The sequence below is a fragment of the Perca flavescens genome, chromosome 23, assembly GCF_004354835.1.
Source record: "Perca flavescens isolate YP-PL-M2 chromosome 23, PFLA_1.0, whole genome shotgun sequence".
NCBI lineage: Eukaryota > Metazoa > Chordata > Actinopteri > Perciformes > Percidae > Perca > Perca flavescens.
In genome coordinates, this window is record NC_041353.1 from 19977430 (window position 1) to 19994642 (window position 17213).

The following is a 17213-nucleotide window of genomic DNA, read 5'->3' on the forward strand; positions in this document are numbered from 1 at the left end:
GTGCATTCCTGCACATACGCACTCTTTGGGGTGTAGTAGGGTGACCATATTTTGATTTCCAAAAAAGAGGACACTCGGCCTGGCCTCGAGACAAATCCAGACAGTGGTGATTCTCAGAGGTTAATGAACATGCTTTATTATGCCTCAATTGTGCAAAAATAACTTCTGTAATAAAATAAAATCTGTAACAACATGTAACAAAATAATAGCTCTCTTTTAAAATAAATAAATAATATGAAATAATGTTCTAAATATGACCTCTTCTGTGTTAGAAAATCCAGCGTCAACAAAATATCTCTTAATATCTTTTCAATGTAATAAGATAAATAATGAAGACACTGAAACATATGTGCCAGCTTTGCACACGGTGCACTCCGCCTCCCACTTGTCCGGTCCCGACCGGGACGGTACGTGGGACATTTTTTTGCAGTTTAACTGTGAAGCTGCACTAGTCTTGTTTTATGTGGCCTGATGTTTATACTTGTGCGTTAGTGTGTGCGTCGAGACGGCGTGTGTGCGTGTGTGTGTGTGTGTGTGGGGAGTGGGTGATATAGAGCGGGGGAGAAGTGAGAGTGACAGCGAGCGAGTCCTACCGACTCTAGAGTCATAGTGAGAGAAACAAAGTCTCTCCCCTGTGTTTTCTGACCACGGTGGGAAATCTTTAGCAGGAAACGCTTCGGCATTTTGTGTGTAATGCTGCTCCGCTGTCTGCCTTGGTCCCTGTCTGTCTGCCCTGGTCCCTGTCTGTCTGCCCTGGTCCCTGTCTGTCTGCCCTGGTCCCTGTCTGTCTGCTCTGGTCCCTGTGTATGTGCGCGTCGCAGAGCCGCTCACAAGGCAGCCTCTCGGGAATTACGTCATACAACAAAGTAGCCTACCGTAGTATTGTGATGAGCAAAGTGCCAGTCAATTTAAGTACACGCTTAATGGTCCCATGAAAAACAGTGAAAACCGGACATTTTAATGAATTTATAAAACCCCAGTAGGTAAAAAGTGGACATGTCCGGGCAAAAGAGGACGTTTGGTCACCCTAGGGTGTAGCATTTACTTACAATTTTGCCTGTAAGCTTAGCAGCTGTATTAGATTTAAATTTACAGTGATGTAACTATCAGTTTTTTCATCAGAATTTGCTAAATTTCGGTTAAACGTGTTTTTAAGTATTTAAAATGTAAATTTTGAGGTCCGGGACTGTAATACTTACTCATTTTATTATTAATCATATCATTTGTAATAATTTGTACTGAAAGACAGAACTGTTGAAACTTAAAAGAGCAAGAAGAGACAGAGAGTTTATGTATATACTCAATGCGCTGCGGAGGAAGGTCTGGCTAGTCCACACAGCATTCTGGGATGGGAGAAAAACATGCTCTGGTTTATTGGCATTTCTTTAAACCAATCACCATCGTCTTTCGCGGCGCTAAACACTGGGCGGAGCTTCGGCGCCACTGCAAAGTAGCCTCGGGAAGGAACTTGTTTTGGTGCAACATGTGTACGTTCAAATGTTGTTTTAGTCGTGCAACAGAAAACTCCGATTGGACAGATAGTCTAGCTAGCTGTCTGGATTTACCCTGCAGAGATCTGAGGAGCAGTTAACCGTAGTCCTCAGAAATCGACTGCAGTTTAAAATTCCAACACAAAGAAAGCGAGAGGTAACGGAATTTCTGGCGGCAACGTTCTGGATATAGACTACAGGCACCCTTTCTCGGACCACACCCATCTTCAAACTCGGCCTTCATTTTGATCTCAACTACACACCTGTAAAGTTTCGTAACTGCCTTTTGCACGGTTGATACGACATCGCACTGGCAAAATCTGTCCGTAGACAAACTGACAGTAATATAAAACTCCTCGTGCTCAAACAAGCTTCTGTGGTAGTTCCCGCTACATTTGGTGTCTCAAGGTTTTTACCAGCGTAGCTGTTGCAACTGGTAAGAAATGTAAGTATCTCCATGTGTGATGAAAAGCTTGTAACAATAAGGGAATGCAGGAAAATTATTGACAACTGTCAACCTGTCACACCTCCTATTACTCCTGTACCAACTTGTACAAAAGTACAGAAAGATAATCTTTTTAAGCACTCCCAAAGAGCCTTTGTGACGACTTTGATGCTCTGAAGAAAAAAAAAGGTTAATGTTGTGGCCAATTTGGATGTGTGTGCGAGTGGTAGGTTTGTGTGAATGGTTTGTTCGTTACGTCACCTGTGCACCTGTGTGTGTGTGTGTGCTAATCAGCCACTGCAGGGAATTTGAAGTCATTTCCAACTCTTGCTGTTGCAAAAAATGAGGTCCTCCAGCGTTGTATGGTTAATCCTTTATTGTATAAATGTATTTAAAAACACATACAAAAGACTGACTTGAAAGCTGAGGGTGAAAAACTGTGTGGCTTCCCAGAGTAGATTCACCCTCTGGCTCACCTGTGATTCCCTTACTACCCTGGCTTATTAGCACGCGCACACACACACACACACACACACACACACACACACACACACACACACACACACACACACACACACACACACACACACACACACACACACACACACACACACACACACACGCGTAGGTGACGTAACGAACAAACCATTCACACAAACCTACCACCCATACACACACACACACACACACACACTATACATGCACACACATCCAGCAGTTAACCTGCTGTGTTTTCTTTAGAGAAAGCACGTAGTGTGGCCACATTTTTACAGGCAACATGCTATACTGTTTTTCGTCACCGTCATAGCAACACTGGTAGTGTTTTCACCTTGTGAGTCTGTGTGTGTGTGTGTGTGTGTGTGCATCATCATGGCGTGTGGTACCGCAGAGGCAGTTTGTTTATATGTCTGCGGCCAGATTTTGTCACCGCGATAGAGTCACAACCGTGCAAGTCGAGAAACTTCTCAGGTGTGTAGTTGAGATTTAAAAAAAGGCAGAGTTTGAAAATGGCTGTGATCTGAGCAAAGGGGCCGGAAGTAGGGGGGTGGAAAACAGGGAGCGGGCCTTGGCAACTCCACTTTTTACCCACTGGCTCGATACCCATGCAAGATACAGTCAGGGAGGCTTGCATCTGGCTCTAAAGAAACATCCATAGTTAGACTTGACACATGGAGGGAGGACTGAAAGGAGGACATTTCAGTAAACTGATTTAAAGCTACTGTATTTGCAATGAAAAAATAAATGAAAACATTGCAAAAAAAATAAAAAATAAAAACAGTCACGGAAAAGTTACAGGTGCGTAGCTGAGATAAGAAAAAAGGCTGGGTGTGGCCAGAACACTAAAGGTAAGTGGGGGTAGGGAAGTGGCCATTGCACCCACACACACACACACACACACACACACACACACACACACACACACACACACACACACACACACACACACACACACACACACACACACACACACACACACACACACTTTACGCCCCTAGCCCAATTTGGTATATGTGGATATTTGGATAGGATATCCTATTCCTCCTGTCACACATTTTTCACTTCTTCCTCCTCCTCCCCTCTCTCTCCTCCTCTTTCTCTCTCCTCTTCGTGCTTTCTGCTCATTTCTCCTCCTTTCCTTCGTCACCTACTTTTTTTTATCTTCTCTCACTCCATCACTCCTCCTGTCTCTCCCTCCAGAGAGCGGGATGAATAATGCAGTGTTCTGCTCTGATAATCATCATCATTGGTCTTTCCTCTGATTTCTCTCTTTTCTCTCACTTTTTTGGCCCTGCTTGTCAGCAGAAATGACTTCCGACCAGCCGTGTCAAAGCAACCATAAAATGTTGTAGTAAAACCAGTTGATTTTTAAGAGTTTATTTCCGATCTGAACTGTAGCTCAAAGAATGGGCCGCATGTTACAGAGGCTGTGAGAAACACAACGTAAATTCCAGTTCCCCTGCATTGTATTGGAGTGGAGGTAGAAATCTCAGAGACAGATATTTCAAAACTATAGCCCAAACTATCAGGGTAAATCCAGACAGCTAGTTAGACTATCTGTCCAATCTGAATTTTCTGTTGAACAACTTTTAAATGTACACGTTCCACCAGAACAAATTCCTTCCTGAGACTATTTTGCAGAGGCACCGTCATTGTGCCCGGGGCTTAACGCCACCCAAGATGATTGTGATTGGTTTAAAGAAGTGCCAATAAACCAGAGCATGATTTTCTCCCATCCCATAATGCTGTGTGGACTAGGCCTGACCCTCCTCCGCAGCGCTGTAGAGGAAGGTCTGGCAATGGGAGACTACCAGTAGTCTAATAACTAGCAGGGACATCTTGCCTGTGTCCACACAAACACACTCTTTCCCTGTGAGGTCTGTGTGTGGTGAGGTTCACCAGCATGTAGGGAGGCTTCCACTCTGTCAAAGCTACAGGTCGCATGATCAATTGGCACCCGCCAAGATGGCGCGCACACACACACACACACACACACACACACACACACACACACACACACACACACACACACACACACACCTCTCTTCTTCCTTTGTTTATTTATCTAAATGTCTGGGAGGCAGTAGAGCGGAGTGGCAAAGCCCTCTTCACCTCCTCTACTCAACTCTTTTCCCCCTTTTGTGTCCTCTTTCTCCACAACCATGCTTTCCATTCTGTCTTCCATCTTTCCCCCATCTTTATCCCTTTTATTTTCACTTCCTGTTCAACTCCTACTCACTCTCACCTCCTCACCCTCACTCATTCATTTTCACTCCTCCCTCAGGTGTGTTTGTTTAGTGTGCCAGCAGCCTACATCTGTCTCCGTTAATTATGACGTGTGTGTTTGCATTTGCCGTCCCATTGGAGCTTGACTAAGCATGCGTGAGCTGCATTCATCTCCTTTCCTCCATGCGTGTGTCCGTCACCACTGCTGTTTAATTTTCCATGGAACAGATAGTCTGACGATAGGCAGATGTCAGGCAAAACCATTGTCCCATAAATTACTCTGTGTTGATATTTGGAACAGGAAAAGTGTTTGCTATTAGTGGTTCGGAATTGTTTGCCGATGCCTATCGCGGTGCAAACCAATTAAAACAAGCGGGCTGAGGCTTCCGGTTTGGATCTTGTAGTGACAAGACGTGCCAATGAGAAGCTCCTGATACTTTGGATTTAACTGCGATAAAAACTCTCTAATATACGTACTGGCGTCGAGTTAACAGTTTCAGTTGGTTTATTTTTTCTCATTTATTACCGAAATTGCACGTTCGGAACATGCCGAGCTCTCAAAAGACCAGAGGAGATACAGAGCCGAAGAAACCAACGCTGAGTAGCAAAGTGGCTAATATGGCGTCGGCTACAGCTAGTAGCGAACTCGCTGCGATGCTATCAGCAGAAATGGAAAAACAACGCGAAAATCTCAAAGAAGACACGGCTACACTCATTCAAGCATCTCTGGCACCTATCCAGTCATCTACAGCTAGCTTTCGGGAAATGGTGGATACACTGGGACAAAGAGTTACATCTGTGGAGATCACTGCAGGCGAGAACTTTGAAGCCCTCTCTAAAGTGGAGAAAGCCGTCTCTGAACTACAGGCGGTGAATGCTACACTGGTGGACCGCATCGACGACTTGGAGAACAGTTCTCGGAAGTCAAACCTCCGTATAATAAATGTGCCAAAGGGCAGTGAACCCAACGGTGATATGGTAACTTTCGTCTCTACGCTGTTGAAGGACATGATGGGGAGCCAGGTGTTTGCCACCCCGCCCGAACTGGACCGGGCGCACCGCGCTCTAATGCAGAAACCCAAAGATGGGCAGCCACCTCAAGCCATCATCGTTGCTTTTCATAAATATCAAGACCGGGAGAAGGCACTACGCTGGGCTAGACAGAATGAGATACAGTATAAGGGACAAGCACTAAGACTATATCCCGACCTCAGTGCTAACCTCTCTAAGAAACGTGCAGCCTACAAGAATGTCAAATCAGCCCTGTATCAGAAGGGAATCCAATTCAGGCTTCTCTACCCAGCCTACGAGTGTCTTATGGAGGGCATACACTGATGTTTGAGACACCGTCGGAGGCTGAGGCGTTTTACACTCGTAGTATTGAGAGGAAGGCCGGTATCTCTGCTGGTCCTGAACATGAGGACTAACTGAACGCTGGCTATTCAATGACGTCGGGTAAAGTAACAGTCATAGCTAACGCAGTGTCGCCTACAGTAATTCTTGATTTGCTACGTTGTCATGTATGATTAACCCTGGGTGTTTTAAGACATTCAGATATGTTATTCTATTAGGGCATGTTCACGTGTTATTACATAGGGCTGAATACTGGAGCTTGATTTATGTTCAGAGTTTGTTTGTTCCATTTTAGTCAGGAGCTCTCAAAAGCAAAGTTTAGGAGATTAAGGTGAATTGTTGGAAGTGTTCAGAAGGGGGACGAATCCTGCTGACCTTTTTTTCTTTTCTATATTTACTGTAAACTTTTTGGGTTTCATTATATGCTGTCTGTTGAGGGAGTAGGGTTGGGTACCGAAACTCGGTGCCAATAGGGAACCAGTGCCGACGTAAACGGTAGTAACGAGACCGAATAAGAACGAAAGTTTCGGTGCCTCATTTCGGTGCTCAACTTCACACTACACCTGACAGCATGTAACGTTAGCCTACCTTTAGCTAGCAGCTAAGTGTGACTGTATTTCACTGTGGAGGACTTCTACAGCGGGATGTAACAGTCTGCGCAGCAGCTGCCGTTGTCGCAATTCATAGATGTACAGTATGTTTACGTTGTCGGAATTAAACAACACAGACGGTGCGTTCACTTGCAGCTGCCGTTGTCGGAATTAAACAACACAGATTCACTTAAAACAGGTAGCCTCGTGGTGCATTCACAGTAATTGTAAAATACCCTTTTCCCATCTAGGGTTCAACAGCAATTTACTGGTGAAATAAGTTATTGTTATAGTTATTACATTATTATTAAATCTTTAATTTTGACCATGGCCTTAGCAATAAACAAGTCACTGACTGTTGTTTACTACCCTTATTTTTTTCTTCTTCTTTTTTTTTTAACTTTATTGAAAAGTACCGGTTTTGAAGGCGTGCCGTCCTTCACGGTTATCATATTTGTTTATGTTTCAATTCTAAGTATGTATTTTCTTTATAATTGTCTGCATTGTTAATCATTTCTTATTTGGTCCAGTCGGGGTGGGATGGGGTGGGTTGAGAGGGGATTGTTATGTGCAAGAAAAAGGAAAAACTCATATCTGTAACGATGTGTCTGTTCATTATCTATATTTCTCAATAAAAAGAGGTTTAAAACAAGAGGGCTGTGTTTTCGAACGGCCATGCTTGGACCTCAGCATAAATCACACGGAATTCACTGTGCAAACAGATTTAATCCGGTTCATGTCATTTAGGATGTTGCTTGTGATCTCCTCAGGATTTAGACTGTCAGAAAGGACTGCGTGTTTGAGGTTATCTGGGGTATTACAACAGGGCATCATGTTTCAATCTGTATGGCTCAACTCTCCACACTTGGAATCTGGAATCCAGTCAGGTTAATACAAGTCATATTTATTTATGAGGAGGACAGACAAAACAAAAGCAAGAACAGCAGGAAGAGCACAGTAAGCGCGCAATTCCCACGGGAAGCTAGTTAGTCTCATTTCGTGATTTCAGCATTAACTGAAAAATGTAGCTTCAGACATTAAAGTGCCCATATTATGAAAAAAAAAAATTTGTTTTGAATGAGATACGGTTTCTGAATGTAACCTGCCTTCAGTCTCCGGGTGAGCTGGTCAAAATCTGTACGCTTTCTACGTCACTACCCAAAACGAAGGGGCTAACCGTAGCATGCTAGCGCAAGCATGCTAGCTCATTATCAATGGCAAAACACTGCTACAACACACACTAGTTCACCATAATCTACAAAAGAACTACTTCCATGTCCCTGTTCTGCAGGTATTCCACGCAAAGTTGGAACTTTGTTTAGAAGAAGTCTCCCGGCTAATCCTGCCTTATACGGGCCAAAGTTTTTTAAAGAGCTAGCTAGCTGATGTGATCTTTACCTAGCTACTGCGCATGTGCAACTGCCAACAAATACAGCAGTGAGATGCCTCACTCTGTAGCTAAAACAGAGACCTGAACACACAGGGTGAAAAGAGGAGCTGCAGCAATGTGCAGTACAACAAACTTTTTTTTTTTAAATGAAACCATGTAAACCTATTCTGATATAACCTCTAAATACAATTATGAACCAGAAAATGAGCATAATATGGGCCCTTTAATGCACCTACCATTAACTGTAACCAAAATCTACCTTAAACAAGGTTATGCACATAATATTCCAGTTTTTGCCCTCATTCTGAGAAAGACAATATTCTGACTAAGCTGTTGACATGGTTAATTAAAATGTATATTCTACTTATATTGCTGTTCACATGCAGCTGTTCTTAATAGGACTGCATATGTTTCCTCTCCAATCTCTCCTTCCTTCACTTTCTGCCTTTTCCCTTCTACATAATCATCTTTTCTGCTCTCAACTCTTTGCTCACATCTCTAATCCTCCTTTCTATCTTTCGCATCTTCTCCTCTTCTTCTCATCCTCCCCTCTCTCAGCTGACTCATCTGCCACTTTCTCCTCTAAAACTGTCCACCCCTCCCCTGGCTCCTTTCATATTTGATGATTCAACGGCGTCCAGGATAATAATTACACAGTTGTCATGTCACGTGGGGAGCCCGAGGGATGTGCTTTGCCCATTGTGCTCGTGAAAAATTGAACACATCCTTTACATGATGACGCCGAACCAAAGGCTGGTATTGCGGGATCTCCTATGATGTATGACTAATGCTTCGTCATAGACGGGAAAAATTCACATTTTGCTGTTCTGGAGATGTGAAGAAGTATCTTACAGGTAAGTTTGAAAGTTCATAATTGCAAGCTAATGTCAGTTACCCAGTTCAAGCTTTACGTGTGAACGGCATGACTTAAGACAAACGTTATTTATTTATTTTTAAATGCAGCCGTCTGTGTTGGTGCCACTGTAACATGCTCGGTGCAGCGCAGATGACAGGCATGAAAGTAAACCAGGTAATGGTACATAACCAGTCATGAGTCACATTAAGCCAGAGATGCACTGTTTCAAACATACCAACTGTTTCTGTGTTTCAACATTCCTCATATTGTTTTAGTGGTGCCGAAAATGTCTTGAAGGATCAATCCAAACTGTTTTTTTTTTCTCTCTACTAACCACTACTGTTTTTTCTGTTTCAATCAAACAAATATAAAATGGAAAACTTAAGTGCAAAAAGTGCAACCACACTGACCTTAAAAATCGCCAGCACCCACTTGAAATAATAATATAAAAACGTTGTATAACTTTTAAATAATCTCTCAGTGCAGACAGCCACAGAAACAACACAGAGAACACACGCAGAAAAATATTGGCGAGTCTCTGCAAGGTAGAGGAGAGTTCAGTTGGGAACACTGAGCGCAAAACTTTTCTTCAACACAATTTTTCAACTCAGACTTTGGTTGTGAATGAGCCAAGACATATCGTTTTTCTGCTGCCGAACTTGGAATATTGGTTGAAGAGACTTTTTTTGGAATGACAAGCATTCATTCATCTGGCAAGAGCAAGGCTGTACAGTGTGTGTGAGGAAATAAAATAAACAGCCCAATATTGTCAGCTAGAGAAAGTTACGAAAGATAAATGTTTTCTGTGTCTTGTGTTGTGGTGCTGGACTGAGAGCTCCGGTAAATAACTTTATGATGCATCTTATGGTGTAGACACATATAGCCGACGGCCGACCGTTGACAGAAAACCCTGTCGATATGATCAGTCGCGTCCCCGAGGTCCAAAAAACTGCGTCGGGACACATCAAAAAAACGAGAGGAGACGAGACGTAATACGCCTCCATAACAGCAGGCGGCGCTAATCTGTAATGTTGCCCAAGAAATGAAAACTGGCAGCTGATTGGACAAACAGGTCACATGGGTTCGTTTTCTCCGGATATTCAGACCTGGACTGTCATGGCGGCAGTTCAGAATACGATCTCATATTGTACTAAAATAGTTCACTGAAACATGTTTCTGAAAACATTTTAAGCGAGAAATAGGCCGTGCAGTTGCTGAATCTGTCTTCATTTCAGCTCAACAAAGGTCAGTTTAAAAGATTTTCATCAGATTTTGAGAGACTAGTCACCTCATTCCGCTCACCATTTCCGGGTGAGTCCCGACGGCCCTGCCACCGACCAAACATGTCAGGTCGGCCAAAATGAACGCCCACAGCCCCCCAGACGGACGACGACACGGGACACACCGAACCGATTTGAGTCACTGACCTCGCCAGACTGTCCCACGGCCAATAATCAGCCTGATGTGTCACTGACTTTATAGGTGGTTCTCCCTATCTCATTCACTACTCTTAGTCTCTCATCCTCCAAATGCGTCTAAAAAATCTAACTGTATGTCATTTTTGTTGCTATGAACGTATAGGGTCAAGTGCCAACAACTAACAATTAATATAATAATAAAAATATAAAGTCTGACCGATATATAATTACAATTTGGCATATCTAAACAAAATCTACAATTACCAGTCATATGCCTAAAGACCTCAGCTAATGTTAGCAATTAACTGCGGTTAGACAACCGCTATTATTAGCGGGCTGTGTGCATTTCTCTGTGGATTGATTGTGTTTTTATATTTTCACAGTACGTATGTAGCACCAGCTGCTTTATAATCAAACAAAACATGGAAATCTCACTTTTTACAATATGGGACCTTTAAGGTCAGAAAAAGGTTCCTGCTCATGGTCAAATAAACTAGCGTTGTCTGTTTGTATAACAGTGGTATCAGTGTCAAAGACTTTGTTTGATTCTGTAACTCAAGTCACTGACAAAATAATCAGTTGAAAAAGTTACACATTTTCAGTTTGTTTAGAAAAAACCCTGATAAGAACTCAGGACCTGCGATGTGGCTGCTGGAGGATGTTAGATTCCCAAGGAAGTCCTCTCCACGTGGATAAGTTTGAGTAAAATGAAAGGTGCCTTAATACCAAGTGCCTTTGAGCCTCCAGCTGCTATATGGATCAATCTTACTCAACTCCAAAAATGTTAATGCACCATTTTACACAGACATTGCATTCAACTTTTACTCTTACTTTTTAAGAAAGTTTTGATGTCTTTTAATAAGGGCTGCAACGGTTATTTTCATTATTGATTAATCTGTTGGTTATTTAATCGATTAGTTGTTTGGTCTGTAAAATGTCAGAAAAGGGTCAAAAACTGTTACAGTGTTTTCCAAAGTCATACATGTCATCCTTAAATGCCTTGTTTTGTCCACAACTCAAAGATATTCAGTTTCCTGTCATAGAGGAGTGAAGAAACCAGAACATTTTCACATTTAAGAAGCTGGAATCAGAATTTTTTTAACATTTAAAAAAAAAAATGACTCAAGCCGATTAATCGATTATCAAAATGTGGCGATTCATTGAAGAGATGACAACTTATCGATACATTTTTGCCACTCTACTTTTCATTACCGGTCTGTGCTTTACAGCAGCTAAACTGTGTGTATTTATTGCTTGCTCCTATAGTAACCTTAATATACAGGGATTTTAGTGCACATGTATGTTACTCAGTAGTAAGAATAATCTTATTTAAGTTCATATTCCTACAGAACCAAATTGTTTATTTTTTTATTTCATTTTATGGCTTCTGTAGTTCATTCAGGTTTTTATTCATCCTTAAAGGAAAATGTATCTGATTTGAAACGTTGAGTCTGGGGGAACCTGCTTAATGTCACCTAGCACTACATGAACACACACATACACACATACACACACACACACTCTTAATTCGGTGTCCTAATTCATGTCAGCAGGCTTGCTCCGCTGACAGACAGTGGCAGCATGCATGCAGGTCTTTGAAGCAACATGCGCCAAGAGCCATCTGTCCCGTAACAGAAAGAGCGCTGTAGATTATGTTGTCCAGAGAGAGAGAGAGAGAGAGAGAGAGAGAGAGAGAGAGAGAGAGAGAGAGAGAGAGAGAGAGAGAGAGAGAGAGCATTACGCACACCCTGATCCTCTCCACGCAGAACCAGTGTGGCGCACAGACAAGCGGCAGCCCCCTCAGAAAGTGGGAAGTTTTCGCCAAAGGATTCTGTCTCTAAATTAATCACCTTCATGTCGACTCTGTTGGATACTAACCCGCCGATGCTATGGTTACCTTTATTACGGTAGGCACTGCTTTATTTTTATTTGTTTATTATTTGGTGCATCGTGGAGCCTTTTTTTCTGTCGCTAAGGAACTCTATAGTTCAGGATATCGGACACGAGTGGAGTGACAGTGACTGACCCAAAGTGTTCAATATGTTCAACTGACTTTAAAAAGGTCACAGAGACTCACAACGTTGTACTTTAAGTGCATCAAATCGTGTGATTAAGAGCTGTGGAGCTCCTGGGGTTGCAACTTGCACGGATAGCTTTGAAAAGTTTTGGAAATGGCTGGATTTGGCACCACAGAGGCGTCTAAAATTGGGTTTAGGTGCTCCAGATTAAATATTTACTTTTTGTACAACAGAGGAGTTGCATAATGTGTTCATGGACTTGTTTCTTCCTCTTGAGCTTGGGCTTTGGCAGGTGAAAAAAGTAGAATGTGAGAACGCGCCGTGCGCTGCCTCAAGGCAGACGAGTGCGGACAAATTTACAACTTCTACACCTCTCTCTCTCTCTCTCTCTCTCTCTCTCTCTCTCTCTCTCACTCTCTCTCTCTGTGCACAGGTAGACAAAATGGTTGGGTCTTTCCCGTGCTCTCTTACGCACACAAACAGAGCTTCCTGCTGTTTTTTTTTTCATGCACTCTTGCTCTGTTCAGAGGCGTGTTCGGCGTGTTGCAGGGACCGGAACTGGCTCAATGCACCCGGAAACGGTTTAGATGTGGTTCAGCTTGTGTCTTTGGCTTACCGACGCGCCTACCTATGCGTTAAATCGGTCTTCTTTCCCTCCCTACACGTTCCTTGCGCCAATGTGACGTCAAAATGACGTAGGTTGTAGCTGGCGTGCCAGGATCTTTGAGTGAGCGACCAGAGGCACGCGACGAAGCGGAAACAGGAAGCATGGACGAGTTCGAGGGCAACCGGATGCCAGGACTCTGAGTGGCCGCAAGTCTCTCTTGTAAACTTACTGGGTTAAGAGGAGTCCTTTTATGGCGAATGAAAAGCTCAATGCGACGAAGTAGGTCATCGAATCAAATCGAAGCGTTGACATCAACGCTGCTACCAGTTTTGACGTTGTTTACCTTTTTTTCTTCTTCTAGTCCGTAGAAATAGCAAAGTCGGTAGCCTTTCCTCATTTGCGACACCTCTGTGAACCACGCGCGACTATAAACAGTTACGGCGCTCCCATGACCTCACACTGGCACTCGACAGGTCGGCTGTGGCGAGTATACCCCACATTTAACGTCTTCTGTGGTCCTAAACTTTGTCTTTTTGGAAACTTTGTCTTTTTTGGACAAATGCATCATCATCAGCAATCATTTTTGGAGTGCAAGTGAGTGCCATGCTAATGTAAAGTTAAAGACTTCGCCACTTGTTCAAGAGGGTGGAAACTTGTTTTAATGTCATTGTATTTAGACAGGGGCAGTGCACAAGTAAACATTAACCATGTATATGTACAGGTAGATGGAACAACACATTATTAACAGAATTCAATGCACATGTACAGAAGAGCATGAGTTCTGAGTTTAAAGTCAAAATTCTGAGAAAAAAGTTGGAATTCAGAGTTTAAAGTCAGGACTGAAATCATTTTTTTTTTTAAACATTGGCATTCACATTTCCCACCCCACCTAATCATGATAACTCGCAAATATGTGCAAAGTTTCGGCAACAAAATGATCAGGGGCTCAGTCAGTTCCACATCCTAAAACCAGTCTTGAATAACAAAAAAGGCCAAATAAGATTAAAAGAAATGTCTTGGTTTTATCCACTTTATGGTGCTCTCAGTGCAGAACTGGAGTTAATGTATGTTTTGCATTAGTGCATGTTAGTTTCCTCAAACCTTGCAGGGTTGAGTTTTCCCCTCAGTCATCAGAATTTGAATGTTTGGAGCTGTTGATGGGATAAGAGCCAAATAGCCCAGTAACCCAAAATTACTCAATGTGTGTGTGTGTGTGTGTGTGTGTGTGTGTGTGTGTGTGTGTTTAGTCTGATAAAAGAACATAACATAGAGTCAATTCTGCGTATTGGCCTTAACAGTGCTGCGGTGCAGTTGGCTATGTCTGATATGACATGATATACAGCTTTGCGTAATGGCACTCATCAGTGGCCGTCTTGAGCCTTTGGTGGATACTTCCTGCTGCTGTGGGAGTACGTGTGTGTGTGTGTGTGTGTGTGTGTGTGTTGTGTGTGTGTGCATGCGCACAGAGGCCGCTGGAGCAGCTGTTGCAGCGGTGGATTTAACGCAGAGCCCCTCTTGACATGCAGGCATACAGCGGGACAAGGAAATTAGGACGCAAGGAAGGAGGCGAGAGACGGGCTGGTTCCATTCTGTAACTCCCTTTATGGGCACCCTGAGAAAAAACTTTTTCAACAGCTGTGGGCTGTTGCGTGCGTGTTAGAGCTCTGTGTGCGGTGCAGCTGCAGCGACTCAGTTTAACAACGTTCTTTTTGCGCTTAACTGCGGAAGAAAAGAGACAAAATTAGGAGCGAGGGGTGTGAACAGATTAGGGGCTGGGCTCAAGGGAAGAACATAAAGTAGAAAAGGGTAGAAAGGGGCCAGAATGGCTCCAATGTGGTTCAATAAACTGATAATGTTGCTATGGAGAGTTCCTGTTGTTCCTTTGGGCTCTGCATTCCAACCTTTTTGTGCTTTTGTGTGTATCCAACTCCCCGCCTCTATCTGCTTTACTCTTCCTTTCCCGTACCAGTTTCATTTGTTGCCCCAATCTCTTCTGTTTATGTTGCAGGACTTGTCTGGCAACACCAGATGACATACATAAACAACATCCATCTTAGCCTCAAGGTTTACGAAGCAGGTTGATGGTTTAAATTCTGAGACAAACGGAGAGGAAAAGGCAAATGAGGAACTATTGGTGCCAGTGAAAGAAGACAAAAGTCAAAGCTGAAGACTGAAATGTAGTAGGCCTATAGTGAATGATACAAACTGCACACTGGAAGACATCTCATAAGACACCTGAATAATTTTTACTCTCTCAGGCAATTGACTGCAACAGTTTCCAGTGTTGTACAGCAGTAGTTCCCAAACCTTTTTGGTCTGAAGTACCCCCACAGCCCTGTTAGATGAACTAGCCCTTCATCCGTTCCAAATGTATAACACTATTCACTATAATAATAATAGTGGCTATTGTTAATTTTCTTTTTCAAATTTGTTGAACTGTCAATATTTAGGTTGGTTTGGTCAGCAATCGTACTACTACAACTTGGAGTGAAGCTACTAAGATAACTATTTCAGCAGTTTGGTCATTACTTTTAGCTATTTATTTCCAGAATTCATTCATTATATTTAGCCACCACTTTAAACTTTCTTGCACTCTTACATAACTGCAACATGTAGTGTTCAGGTGTTACAGCTAATAATATAATTTTAAATCAAATCATAATTTCCATTTTTCAAATGAGTTGAGCTTCTCCAAAATCTTTCCACGTACCCTCTGGTAACAGCAGAAGTACAAGTACCCCTAGGTGGGAATCACTGTCAGAAGGTACCCAACAGTAAACCTTGCCCCAGAACCCCCACACAGCTGAATCCGGCCCTGACAGAATGTGATCGCTAGTTGTTAGAACTCAGAAGTCAGACTATAGATAGGAGATGCAAAGTATTCATCATCATCATCATTATCATCACCTCGGTTAGTGCTGGGGGTGGGAATCACCAGAGGCCTCACGATACACTATCATCACTATACTCATGTCACGATACGATATTATTGCGATTTTAAACCACAGAAAATATCGCGATACTATGCTGTATTGATTCTTCCCCCCACCCCTAGTTTGTACCAACATATCTCTTAAAGGTAAAGACAACCTTAGAGGATAGGTTCACATTTTTCCAAGTATGTCTTAAAGGTGCAGTAGGTAAGCCTTATAAGACTAACTTTCTGTCATATTTGCTGAAACTGACCCTATGTTCCAGTAGAACTACATGAAGCAGGTCATTAAAAAATCCGGCTCCTCTGGCACCACCTACAGGCTGTAGTGCGATTTGCAAAAATCCACAGCTCCCTGTTCAGATGCACCAATCAAGGCCAAGGGAGTGGGGGTGGGGGATGTCTAACTGCATGTCAATTACTGCTCATGCACACACATTCATTCTCCCTTGTGGGGGGAAGGGCTTAGGAGACCGTTTTGGGCTTTAGCGGAAAGGTGGGGAGGGATTGAAAAGTTGTCGTTCAAATTTTTTGGCTAAATCCTGGATCTTCACAATCCTATCTACGGCACCTTTAAATCAACACTCGCATGGGCTATAATTCACAGTCCTTGCTCCACAGTTTATTTGAACTTCAGCAGTCTGAGACAATCAACAGTGAACTTATTCTTTAATTAAAATTTGCTAACCAGACTCTTGTGACCCAAGGATAATCGGATTTTAGATCTATTAGATCCAAATTCAGATGAGACACTTATTTTCTACCCACAGTTGTGCTGCATTTGTCAAAAATCTAGACCGACAAATCCAAATCATCTGGTCACCAGTTTCGAATTAGATGTTGAAAACGCATTTTAAATGAAAACACTGAAAGGACAAAAAGGTCGGTGGGTGCAAGTGAATACCGGTCAAATGGAATTCTCAAATTGCCACATCCTTACACAGCTGTTTTCTACAGTCACTTCTACATTAGTGACATTCCTACAGTTGTCACTTTTTATCGCCGAGGTCCACCCATTTCCACACATCTCTCTGCAACTCTAAAACCACTTAAACATTTCTTGCAGGTTGTTTCTGCTTTTTCAAGACATTGAAGGGTTTTGTAATTAAAGTCAAGTGGAACTCAAGTACCTTTCTAATAGATTACTACTGGGGTCAAGCACTTTAAAAGGGGTTTGTAGGGCCTTTTTCTAGCAGGTTCGTGAACATGAGTGACATTTACAAGAATTGTGGGTACTGAAGTCCTTTAAATGTGAACTGAAAACCTAAATACAAAGATGTTCTGTTAAGTGATGTAAGTAAACTGCAGCTCTGTGATACTTCATTCCAAAGGGTCTAGAGAGGCAGAGGATGTTCAGTGTGTCAAGGAAAAACTTTGGATTTCTTTCAAT

General features: G+C 42.7%; 1 protein-coding gene and 1 long non-coding RNA gene across 2 annotated transcripts in view; one reads left to right on the forward strand and one right to left on the reverse strand.

Moving 5' to 3' along the window:
* The window catches only part of LOC114550459 (uncharacterized), a 231258-nt gene that overhangs the window by 122276 nt on the left and 91769 nt on the right, over positions 1-17213 (reverse strand). The gene's annotated exons all lie outside the window — the stretch shown is intronic.
* The window catches only part of ntf3 (neurotrophin 3), a 51655-nt gene continuing 46475 nt past the window's right edge, over positions 12034-17213 (forward strand). The window contains exon 1 of the mRNA XM_028571248.1: positions 12034-12173. Coding sequence (XP_028427049.1) covers positions 12156-12173 — 18 coding nt within the window. The 5' untranslated portion in view covers positions 12034-12155. The remainder of the gene's footprint in view (positions 12174-17213) is intronic.